Source organism: Peromyscus californicus, unplaced genomic scaffold (assembly GCF_007827085.1).
Source record: "Peromyscus californicus insignis strain IS unplaced genomic scaffold, ASM782708v3 Scaffold_7__1_contigs__length_154581171, whole genome shotgun sequence".
Taxonomy (NCBI): Eukaryota; Metazoa; Chordata; class Mammalia; order Rodentia; family Cricetidae; genus Peromyscus; species Peromyscus californicus.
This window is the reverse complement of record NW_026294595.1, coordinates 105926899-105937543: the sequence shown is the minus strand read 5'-3', so window position 1 is coordinate 105937543 and position 10645 is coordinate 105926899. Positions and strand designations below refer to the sequence as shown.

At 53.3% G+C, this 10645-nt stretch overlaps 2 protein-coding genes across 2 annotated transcripts; both read left to right on the top strand.

The window, feature by feature from the left end:
* Window positions 1-187: 187 nt before the first annotated feature.
* Cenpb (centromere protein B) lies at window positions 188-2852 on the top strand. Its single transcript, XM_052723443.1, has one exon. It carries the CDS (start codon window positions 263-265, stop codon window positions 2087-2089), a length of 1827 nt encoding a protein of 608 aa, XP_052579403.1. The 5' UTR covers window positions 188-262; the 3' UTR covers window positions 2090-2852.
* Window positions 2853-2968: 116 nt separating this feature from the next.
* Spef1 (sperm flagellar 1) lies at window positions 2969-9387 on the top strand. The gene is made up of 7 exons (XM_052723449.1): window positions 2969-5644; window positions 7097-7208; window positions 7686-7842; window positions 8006-8045; window positions 8170-8227; window positions 8408-8531; window positions 8639-9387. The coding sequence occupies exons 1-7, from the start codon at window positions 5536-5538 to the stop codon at window positions 8744-8746; spliced, it is 708 nt and encodes a 235-aa protein (XP_052579409.1). The 5' UTR covers window positions 2969-5535; the 3' UTR covers window positions 8747-9387.
* The last annotated feature ends 1258 nt before the right edge of the window (window positions 9388-10645 follow it).

Below are 10645 nucleotides of genomic sequence, written 5' to 3'. Positions count from 1 at the left end.
GGGAGGCGGCGCCCAGCGTCCCCGCGCTTCCCGCGAGATCCCGCGCGCGCTCCGCCCCGCGCCGCGCCGCGCTCCCCGCTGGGCACGTCCTGCCGCCCGCGCCGCCCGCGCCGCTTGCCACCGCCCGCCGCCGCCCCGCGAGCCGCTTTGTCTCGGGCGGGGCGCGCGGAGAGGCCGCCAGGTGCCCCCCGCCGCGGGCCCGGGCCCCCCGCCCCGGGGCGGCGACGGCGGTGCCGGGCCCCGGGGCGGAGGGCGCGCCGGGATGGGCCCCAAGCGGCGGCAGCTGACGTTCCGGGAGAAGTCGCGGATCATCCAGGAGGTGGAGGAGAACCCGGACCTACGCAAGGGCGAGATCGCGCGGCGCTTCAACATCCCGCCGTCCACGCTGAGCACCATCCTGAAGAACAAGCGCGCCATCCTGGCGTCGGAGCGCAAGTACGGAGTGGCCTCCACCTGCCGCAAGACCAACAAGCTGTCCCCGTACGACAAGCTGGAGGGGCTTCTCATCGCTTGGTTCCAGCAGATCCGCGCCGCGGGCCTGCCGGTCAAGGGCATCATCCTGAAAGAGAAGGCGCTACGGATAGCGGAGGAGCTGGGCATGGACGACTTCACGGCTTCCAACGGCTGGCTGGATCGCTTCCGCCGGCGCCACGGTGTAGTGGCCTGCAGCGGCGTGACCCGCTCCCGGGCGCGCAGCTCTACCCCCCGGGCCCCAGCGGCACCTGCCGGCCCAGCCGCGGTGCCCTCGGAGGGCAGCGGTGGGAGTACGCCAGGCTGGCGCACGCGGGAGGAGCAGCCGCCGTCGGTGGCTGAGGGCTACGCCTCGCAGGACGTGTTTAGCGCCACCGAGACCAGCCTGTGGTACGACTTTCTGTCCGACCAGGCCTCGGGGCTGTGGGGAGGTGACGGACCGGCTCGCCAGGCCACCCAGCGCCTTAGCGTTTTGCTGTGTGCCAACGCCGATGGCAGCGAGAAGCTTCCCCCGCTGGTGGCAGGCAAGTCCGCCAAGCCCCGTGCAGGCCAAGGTGGCCTGCCCTGCGACTACACTGCCAACTCTAAGGGTGGAGTCACCACCCAGGCCCTGGCTAAGTACTTGAAAGCGCTGGACACCCGAATGGCTGCAGAATCTCGTCGGGTCCTTCTGCTGGCCGGCCGTCTGGCTGCCCAGTCCTTGGACACCTCGGGCCTGCGGCACGTGCAGCTGGCCTTCTTCCCTCCCGGCACTGTGCATCCATTGGAGCGAGGAGTGGTCCAACAGGTGAAGGGCCACTACCGCCAGGCCATGTTGCTCAAGGCCATGGCCGCCCTCGAGGGTCAGGATCCCTCAGGCCTGCAGCTGGGCCTAGTGGAGGCCCTACACTTTGTGGCTGCGGCCTGGCAAGCAGTGGAGCCCTCGGACATAGCAACTTGTTTTCGCGAGGCCGGTTTTGGAGGTGGCCTTAATGCCACTATTACCACTTCCTTCAAGAGTGAGGGAGAGGAAGAGGAGGAGGAAGAGGAGGAGGAGGAGGAGGAAGAAGAAGAAGAGGAGGGTGAAGGGGAAGAGGAGGAGGAAGAAGAGGAAGAAGAAGGGGAGGAGGAAGAAGGAGGGGAAGGAGAGGAGGTGGGAGAGGAAGAGGAGGTAGAAGAGGAGGGTGAGGTCGATGACAGTGATGAAGAGGAGGAGGAGGAGGAGGAGGAAGAAAGCTCCTCTGAGGGTTTAGAGGCTGAAGACTGGGCCCAGGGGGTAGTGGAGGCCAGTGGTGGTTTTGGGGGTTACAGTGTCCAGGAAGAGGCCCAGTGCCCCACCCTCCATTTCCTGGAAGGTGGGGAGGACTCTGACTCAGACAGTGATGAAGAGGAGGAAGATGAAGAGGAGGATGAGGAAGATGAAGATGAGGATGATGATGAGGATGGTGATGAGGTCCCTGTACCCAGCTTTGGGGAGGCCATGGCGTACTTTGCCATGGTCAAGAGGTACCTGACCTCCTTTCCCATTGATGACCGCGTGCAGAGTCACATCCTACACTTGGAACATGATCTGGTCCATGTGACCAGGAAGAACCATGCCAGGCAGGCGGGAGTTCGGGGTCTTGGACATCAAAGCTGAGCTGCTGGACCTAGCCATGCTCCAGCCCAGATGGGCAGCACCTGCCCAAGGCAGAGAACTCTGGCAGCTGCTGGGGATGGCTGGAGGAGTCCCCGGGCCTTCAGTAACGCTTCGCCTGGCCCTGAGACAGACCCGGGGACTGAGGTCTGCCTCACTGCTATTGCCTCTTTCTCAGAATCCTGTTTCCTCCCTATTAGTCCCTGGGCTCAGGGCACTGGGTAGGTGGGGAGCTGTCCGGTGCTACCACACCATGCCATCAGTGGGCTAGACCACAGCAGCAGCCAGGGACAGGTCCTGGAAGCTCTTGGCCAGAGAGTGCCTCTCCCTTTGCCACCCAACCAGGTCTTTGGTGGGGGATCCCAAAGCCATTCTGGAAAGGGCTCCAGAGGAAGGTCCAGCCTAGGCGCCCACGAAACTAGCTGCCCCCCTCCTGCACCTCTAGGCTGCCTGAAGAAGCACAGTGTAACTTAGCCTGCCTCTGCCTGCTTTCCACCTCCCTAAATCCCTTTCTCTGGCCCAGTCTTTGGCCCTTGGTTTTCTTTCCAGATTGGAGGTCCCCAGGAGGCCCTCTTGGGGAGTGACAGCAGGCACCTCCAATCTGGGCAGCTGCAGGCCTTGTGCCTCATCCTCTGCAGGCTCCCATCCTGGGCAGAGGGGCCTGGGGCTGGGCCCAGAGTCCAGCCGTCCAGGTACTCCCTTCCCAGTTTGAATTCAATAAATCTGTCCACTCCCCTTTTGTGGGAGTGAATGTTTTAACAGCCAAGGATGCATCCTTCATGGTCTGGGCTTGCGTCTGTCTTGGGGGACACATCCTTTCCAGGTTCCCCTTGGTTCTTGCTGTAGTGGGACATGGAAGCAAAATTTGAGCAAATGGCCATGGCTGGGGTGAGTGGCAGGCGGTGACACCCACATAAATGTTAGAGAATTCTGAGGAGGGAGGGTCTTTAGTCTTATATCTTTTGATAGACTCCAGGAACCCTAGCCTTAAACTCTTTTGATGTTAGTGAGAAGCTTGGGTCCTGGAGTGGACCAGTAGAGAGGGAGCCAGGAGTCTGATGGGGCAGATCAGGCAATGTGCACCTGATGACCTGTCCACCAAAGCCAGTTAAAGAAGGTCCTTGCAGGAGTAGAGCGAGAATGAGAAAGCTTTGGGACTGCGTGGGCCAGGATGGAGTTGGAGGTGCATACCAGGCACCCTTGTTTTATCTTAATAGGGAGTTCTTCAAGCTGTTCAAGTGATTGGCATTTTCAAGTCTGTTAGTCACCTTTGAGGACAGTGACAGGAAGGTGTAGTTACTAGGAAACATTGCACCCCCACGAATTGGTAGCTCAGTGTGCAGGGCCACTCCCCCACTCCAGTCCAAAGGTGAGGGCATGTCCTTCTTTCAGAGCCCAGCCCCTCCCCTCATGGCTCTCCCTTACTGGGGCCCGCAGTTTCCAGCCAAGGAAAGACCTGTGCAGGGTAGGTAACTCTGAGTCCCAAACCGGTTTTCCTACCTTTCTTAGGACTGGCATATTACCTCTGGTAATTTCCCATACCCCAGCCACCAAGTTCTCCCGACACTGGAATGTAAGGGGGTGGGGGATGTCCAAGTCATCCATTGTGCCTTGTTTGACCTGGGTGTGGTTCTTTCCAAAAAGACTGGCCATAAATGTTTGGGCCTTTTGTGTTTCTTACACTAGGAGATTATCTCCAAGCCTTGAAAATTAGTTGTTCTTGTTTTTTTTTTTTTAAATGCAAGTTTTGTTTATATTTGTACTAAGGTAGGGATGCACTCACAGCCAGTAGCAACCTAGGCAAGAGCCTCACGCTGAGCCATACTTCCCCCTTGAAAGTTTTGAGACAAAGTCAAACAAAGGACTTGGGATTCCATTTGGCATTCACCCATTTCTCTAATTGGAACTTTGGAGGAGGAGACCAGAAAGTCTGGGCCTGCTCTGGGGTACATTGGATGGTGCAGTGACCTTTTCTCTAGATGCCCCTGGACAGTCCAGGTCCTTTATCTCAAGTACCAAGGCAAATCACTTTGATCTGTCTCCTGCCACTAAGAAGCTCTTTTACTGGTCCCAGTATTTAACACAAGCTGATGCTAATTGGGCCCCCTTTTTTTTTTTTGTGCTAGGTGTCAAACACTCAGATGCCCTTATGAGGTAACAAAACCCACGACAAATAGGCAGAGAAGTTCAGTAATGTGCCCAAAGCCACATCATTAGCCTGTTGGAAGCAAACTTTCTCTCCAGGCAGACTCTAGAAGTATCCCTTTAGTACTTTGTATTCCTTCATTAAGGAGGGAGGGACCTAAGTTCCTAACCCTCCTGGTTGCAGAAATCAGTTTTCAGTCCATAATAGAGTAGCTCTTCGGAGGAAGATGATGGGTATGATGGTGTCTGTTGGAGCTCCTGCTTTCATGTTTACCGCTGACTTCTTATTTCCAATCCCCATACAATTACAGGCTGCTGATATTTTTTTCCCATTTTGTAAATTTCTTCCCAAGTACACCGTTGCGACAAGTAGATGAAAACCATTTCTGTTTTACAAAGGAGGAAATAGGGTAAAGGGATTAAACGACCTTGCCCAAGAAAATGGCCTTGAACTGCTCTCCCTGGGAATCCGGGTTTCATATTAAGTGTCCCAGTAGGATACATTGCTGGGGTGAGGAAATGGCAGTGACCCTAGGTCTACAGAGCTTTGGGGAGGGGGCTAGTGAGGAAGCACTATTAAACAGCTTAGGGGAAGGAGAGGTGATTTAGTGGTTAAGATCACTGGCTGTGCTTCCAGAGGACCCGGGTTTGGTCCCCAGCACCTATATGGTGGCTCACAACCATCTGTAACTCCAGATCCAGGGGATCCAACACCTGTCCTGCAGGACTCAAGAACACACGTGGTACACAGATACACATACACGTGAAACATCCAAACACATATAAAAATAAAGCAATTATTCAAGAATAGACAACTTATCACACAGAGTCCTCCGTAGGTATCCGATTAGCAGAGCGCCCCTCCCCCTCCCCTGACGCTGACGTGTGGAGATGCTTCCTTTAGGACTGACAATTAAATGGCAAAGAAGGGGAATGGCTTCTAGGGACGTAGTTGGGTTCGGCAAAGCCCAGAATGGGTCAGTGGTTGGTCAGCAAGTGATGTGGGCAAACAGGTGATGCCTTCTTGGGGAGAAAGGAAGTTAAGTACCAATAACTGCCCTTTCAAAGCTGGGGCCCAGGGGAAGGTAATATGGAAAAAACTACAACTCCCAGAAGTCTCTGTTTCCAGGCAAGTAGCGACAGTTGCTATGGTTTCGGAAAACAATATGGCTGCTCCCAGATGGGATTTGAGTCTGCCGAGTAGGGAAGTAAACGTTGATCTGAGTGGCGAGAGGAGGCACTTGAAGGGTCCTGGGGCTGGCGTTGGGCTCTGTGGGGAACGGTGAGGCCTTGCGCAGGAGCCAATGGCAAGCGGCGTGGATGAGGAGGCTCTGCACCAGCTGTACCTGTGGGTAGACAACATCCCTCTGTCCCGACCCAAGAGAAACCTCTCCCGGGACTTCAGTGACGGAGGTGTGCGTTGTTGTGTATTTTAAAATGTTCTGTCTTTATGTGTGTATAACAGACTTGTGTGTATGCAGTCATTTTTGTTATATGTGTATGTAGAACGGGTGGGATCTGTGTTTTGGGACTTGATTGTGGAAGACTGCTCTTGCATGTTTCTTCTATTCGTGTGTGAACAATGTATGTCCATTATACCTTGTGTGCATAGAGTGTGTCTGTGTGTCTCACTTCGGGGGCTTTAAGGACTAAGTGATGTGTCTGGTTTCTGGGTATGTATTTGTGAACCTATGCTTGCTCATATTTCCAGTTCTGTAGTCTGTCGTGTGTGTGTGTGTGTGTGTGTGTGTGTGTGTGTGTGTGTGTGTGTGTGAGAGAGAGAGAGAGAGAGAGAGAGAGAGAGAGAGAGAGAGAGAGAGAGAGAGAGAGAGAGAGTCTTGAATTTCTGCCTCTCCTACCTCTACTACATTCCTGTGTCTATCTCCCAAATTCTGAGATTATAAGCATGCACCACCACCACTCCTGGTGTTTGTTTTTAATGTGGTGCTAGGGAGTCAAACCCAGGGCATTAGGAATATTATGCAAGCACACCACCAACTGAGTTACATCGCTACCTTGTGTTCTTTTGTGTTGACATGTGCTATCCTGAATGTGTATGTGTTTTTTTGTGATTGTGTGCTTGTTTTGTTTGTTTATTTTTCAGGAAAGGCTCCCGTATTTAAGAAATGCATAGTTCTGTAGGCAGAATGTCTTCATTTCTATGTGTATAATTGAGGAGGCTATGTGTATATGTGATTTCTATGTTTGTGTGTGTTCTATGTGTGCACCATATGTGTCTGGCATTTATTTATTCTGTGTGTCTATACATTCTGCCCTCTATATACCTGTAGAGGGACATTTTTGAGACACATGGTTGCTACGTAGCCCAGAACTCACTATTTTCCTGCCTTCTGTGTGATGGGATTACAGGTGTGTGCTACCACAGCCTGTTTATATGGTGCTGGGGATTGAGAGCAGTGCTTCATACATGTTATACATGCACACTACCAACTGTGCTATACTACCAACGCAGTAGAAGGAGCTTGTCTTTCTGCTTATGCAAATCTGTGATTCTCCTGAGGCTGGCGCTCTCTCTCTCTCTCTCTGTCTCTGTCTCTGTCTCTGTCTCTCTCTCTCTCTCTCTGTGTGTGTGTGTGTGTGTGTGTGTGTGTGTGTGTCCTTGTGAATTCCTAGGATAAGGCTGCAGACTCCTGTAGGGCCCTCTTGGAGACTCTCAGTTTTTCTCTGCCCTGAGCTAATAATAAGAAAGATGCTGTTTCTTTGAGGAATGTAGGATCTTGATCTGATCATTGATCTTGCTTTCTTTGTCTCTTTTCTATCACTTTCCTTTCTTCCCTATCCTCACCCCTTCTCCCCGACCCACGTCCCTGCCTTTCTTGTCTGTTCCCAACCCTACTCCCTCAGTCCTGGTTGCAGAGCTGATCAAGTTTTACTTCCCCAAGATGGTGGAGATGCACAATTATGTCCCTGCCAACTCTCTCCAGCAGAAGCTCAGCAACTGGGGTACCCTGAACAGGTAGTAGAACCCCTGGATGTGGAAGTAAACTCTGCAGTCCCTGCCCACTTCCCAGGACGGGCTGCTCCAGCCTCAACTTCCTATGACCTTGACTGGGGATGTGGCTCAGTAGTAGAATCCCTGGGCTGGTCCCTAGCAATGCAAAACAAGACCCAAAAACAAACAAACAAACAAACAAATAAATAAATAAATAAATAAATAAATAAATAAATAAAAAGCAAGACAACAAGAAACCTCCTATGGTCTTGATAGGCAGGCTGAGACTGCTGGGGGGAGAGGGAGACACAACAGAATCCATTTAGTAATAAAATCAAATAATTATTTTATTGGGATGGAAACAAGGAAATTGGCACACTCAAGCAGAGGAGGTTCAGATGCCTGCCCATCAAGTCCCCTGGGGCTATGTCCACTTCCTTCCCTTTGGCCTCCATTCGTTTCCCCAGGACCCACTCCACCCTTCTCGTATTCACTCCGTAGAAAGGTGCTGAACAAGCTGAACTTCTCGGTCCCCGACGATGTGATGCGGAAGATTGCGCAGTGTTCTCCCGGTGTAGTGGAGCTGGTGCTCATTCCGTTGCGGCAGCGCCTGGAGGAGCGGCAGAGGCGCCAGAAGCTGGCTGCTGGCTCCTTACAGGTGCTGCTGCTTGAGCCTGCTGGTTGGGGCGCAAGGGGTGCTCCCCAGATAGTGGAGAGCCCTGCCTAACTAAGAGAACCTGGCCTGCAGGATTGTGGGAGGGAAACAGGGCTTTTTGGAGACATGAGCCCAGGCTCATAGGAGACCACACCTGTTCTTTCAGGAGCTGGCTCCTCAGGATGGCAGTGGCTACATGGATATGGGTAAGGTGGCTTTCCCACATCTCAGGAAAGCTTTCCCCCATGTCCCTTCAATTAATTTTAGGGTCAGGGGGAGACAGGAGAATGGGACTCCAGCAAGGTCACTCCTCCACTTGCTTTGTCTTAGGTTTGTCCCAGAAGACTCGAGGAGACGGTGCCCCAGCCCTGGGAGGAGAGCAGTCCAGGTAAAGTTGAGAGTGCTGACCTCACCAGGCTGGGGGACTCACCCACACAGACTAGTGTGGCAGTGCCTTGGTCGTTGGGGAGGTGGTGAGAAGGCGAAAAGGGGAGGCCTGGTCGCGGGTGCTACAAGAGAGTTGCGGGGTCTGACATCCAGGCCTCTGCTAAGCTACCACTTGCTGCAGAGGGGGCCGGCCGCTGGCGCCTCGACCCCCTGGGTATAACCAGGCGCTGCAGGGCGATCCGAGCTTCGTCCTTCAGATCGCTGAAAAGGAGCAGGAGCTGTTGGCCTCTCAAGAGACAGTGCAGGTGAGGAGGGGACCCTGAGGCCTAAGGGGCAGCTTGAGGTCTGCAGGAGGCAAAACACTGGCAGGGCATCAGGCCTTCAGGCTTGATGTCTCTGCACCCCCACCCAGGTCCTGCAGATGAAAGTGAAGCGTCTGGAACACCTGCTCCAACTCAAGAATGTGCGCATCGATGACCTCTCCCGGAGGCTCCAGCAGGCCGAGCGCAAGCAGCGGTGAGCGGTGCCGGGGCTGCGCAGGGCTTCCCAGTACCCGCCGGAGCCCAGACGCCGCGACCTCCCCACTCACCTGCCGACGCAGGACTGGGAGGGCAGAGCGAGCTGCTCACTGGCGCCCCCTGCAGCTGCGCCGCCCAGCTGCGGAGGGTTCGGGCGAATGTGGGGGTGCTCGAAGCCGAGGCCTGGGATTGATCCTCCTCCTTACACTCCATCCGGGCTAGGAGAAAAGACCACTTTCCACAGCCCAGAAAACCTGTACGGACACACAGCATGACCTCCCAAACGGTGTCCACTTTGAAGCTCCCGGCGCTGGGCCTGGAGAGGCGGTCCTCTGGTTCGCTCCTTCTCAGCTCGGAGGATAGCCTCATCTCCATCCGTGCTAATTCTCCATGTTCTCGGACACGCGAGAAGCTATCCCCGGAAGCTAAGGGATTCTCTTGCCCCTCCTGGGTGTTTACATGGGACCCATCTCAGGGCTGGAGACCACAGCAGCTAGAGAGGAAGGGATAAGAGGCTGAAGGAAGAAGTCAGGAGTAAGAGAGGCATGCAGCTGTGCAATAGCCCTCCTCTCATAGAGCGATATAAGGAGTGCCTGGGGAAGACGGGCAGAGTTGTCTCTATTAAAGGTAGTGTTGTATGTTCTTCCTTGTGCCTGTCTTTTTTTCTGCCTGTATGGGTCCCAAAGGCAGCGAGTTCCTGCCTTGTCCTTTATCTCTTTCACCAGCTGTCCTTTTAAAGACCCTATGGACGCAGGATGGGTCTCATGTTTTGGGTCCCACTGCTTATTAGATTGACGATACTGCCCGTGAGTAGATTTTGTGAAGTGTGACAGCCTGCTTCTAGCACCAGGTGAGCCCTCTCGCCTCCCTCTGGAGTCCACCAATCTTGCCCAAACCCAAGCTGCAGATTTCCACCAATTGTGGCCAACTGTGTTCCTAACCTTGCCCACAGACTCTCTTAAATTAGCTTACTGTATGACTCTCAACCCTGTCCACACACTGATCTCAATTCTATGGACAGTGGCTCCATGTCACTTGAAACCCTGAGCAAGACACCCTGAACATGGTATGACCTTCACTCTAATGATTTGCTGACTGATAATAATGCTGAATATTTTTTTGTAAATCCCAAGGTATGGCAATTCCATTCACAGGCAAGCGTTCAGCATATTGCATGGGAGAAACTCTTGTGCCCTGTGTTCTGGGAGACACACTACGACAATCATACAGAACTGAAACGATGGGCTGCAGATGGGCTCAGCTGTGAAGAGCATTTGTTGTTCTTGCTGAGGACCCAGGTTCAATTCCCAGCACCCACATGGCAATTCACATCTCTTCATCACTCCAGTTCCAAGGGCTCCAACACCTTCTTCTGACCTCCACAGGCACCAGACCCACATGTGATGCACAGATATATACATAAGCTTAAAATAAATCTAAAAAGAAAAAGAATTCAAAGGAACTTGTATTGGTTATCTATTACTGTGTAACAGGTTACCACCAATGTAAAGGCTTAAATCAACACATGACTTGACTTTTTTGTTTGTTTTTTTGTAGCCAGAAGTTTCTCCAGTCCTGCCCAGCCCAGTGATCAGGCGAATCTCTCCCACCTGCATCCCACAGCCGCTTGGTCCCAAGTAAACACACAGAGGCTTATATTACTTACAAACTGTAGGGTCAGGCTTCTTGCTAGCTAGCTCTTATAACTTAACTCAACCCATTTCTATTAATCTATATGTTGCCATGTGGCCGTGGCATTACTTGTCTGCTGGCATCTTGTTGCTCCTTGGGTGGAGGGCTGGCATCTCCCCTGACTCCACCTTTCTTCATCTCGTCTTCAGTCTGAATTATCTGTCCTGCCATAGGCCAATGCAGCTTTATTTATCAACCAATCAGAGCAA

Coding starts and splice junctions, on each gene's coding strand:
- Spef1 (XM_052723449.1), top strand. CDS start 5,536: ATGGCAAGCGGCGTGGATGAGGAGGCTCTGCACCAGCTGTACCTGTGG. Junction 7,209..7,685: donor AACTGGGGTACCCTGAACAG/GTAGTAGAACCC, acceptor TTCACTCCGTAG/AAAGGTGCTGAACAAGCTGA. Junction 8,228..8,407: donor CTGGGAGGAGAGCAGTCCAG/GTAAAGTTGAGA, acceptor CACTTGCTGCAG/AGGGGGCCGGCCGCTGGCGC.
- Cenpb (XM_052723443.1), top strand. CDS start 263: ATGGGCCCCAAGCGGCGGCAGCTGACGTTCCGGGAGAAGTCGCGGATC.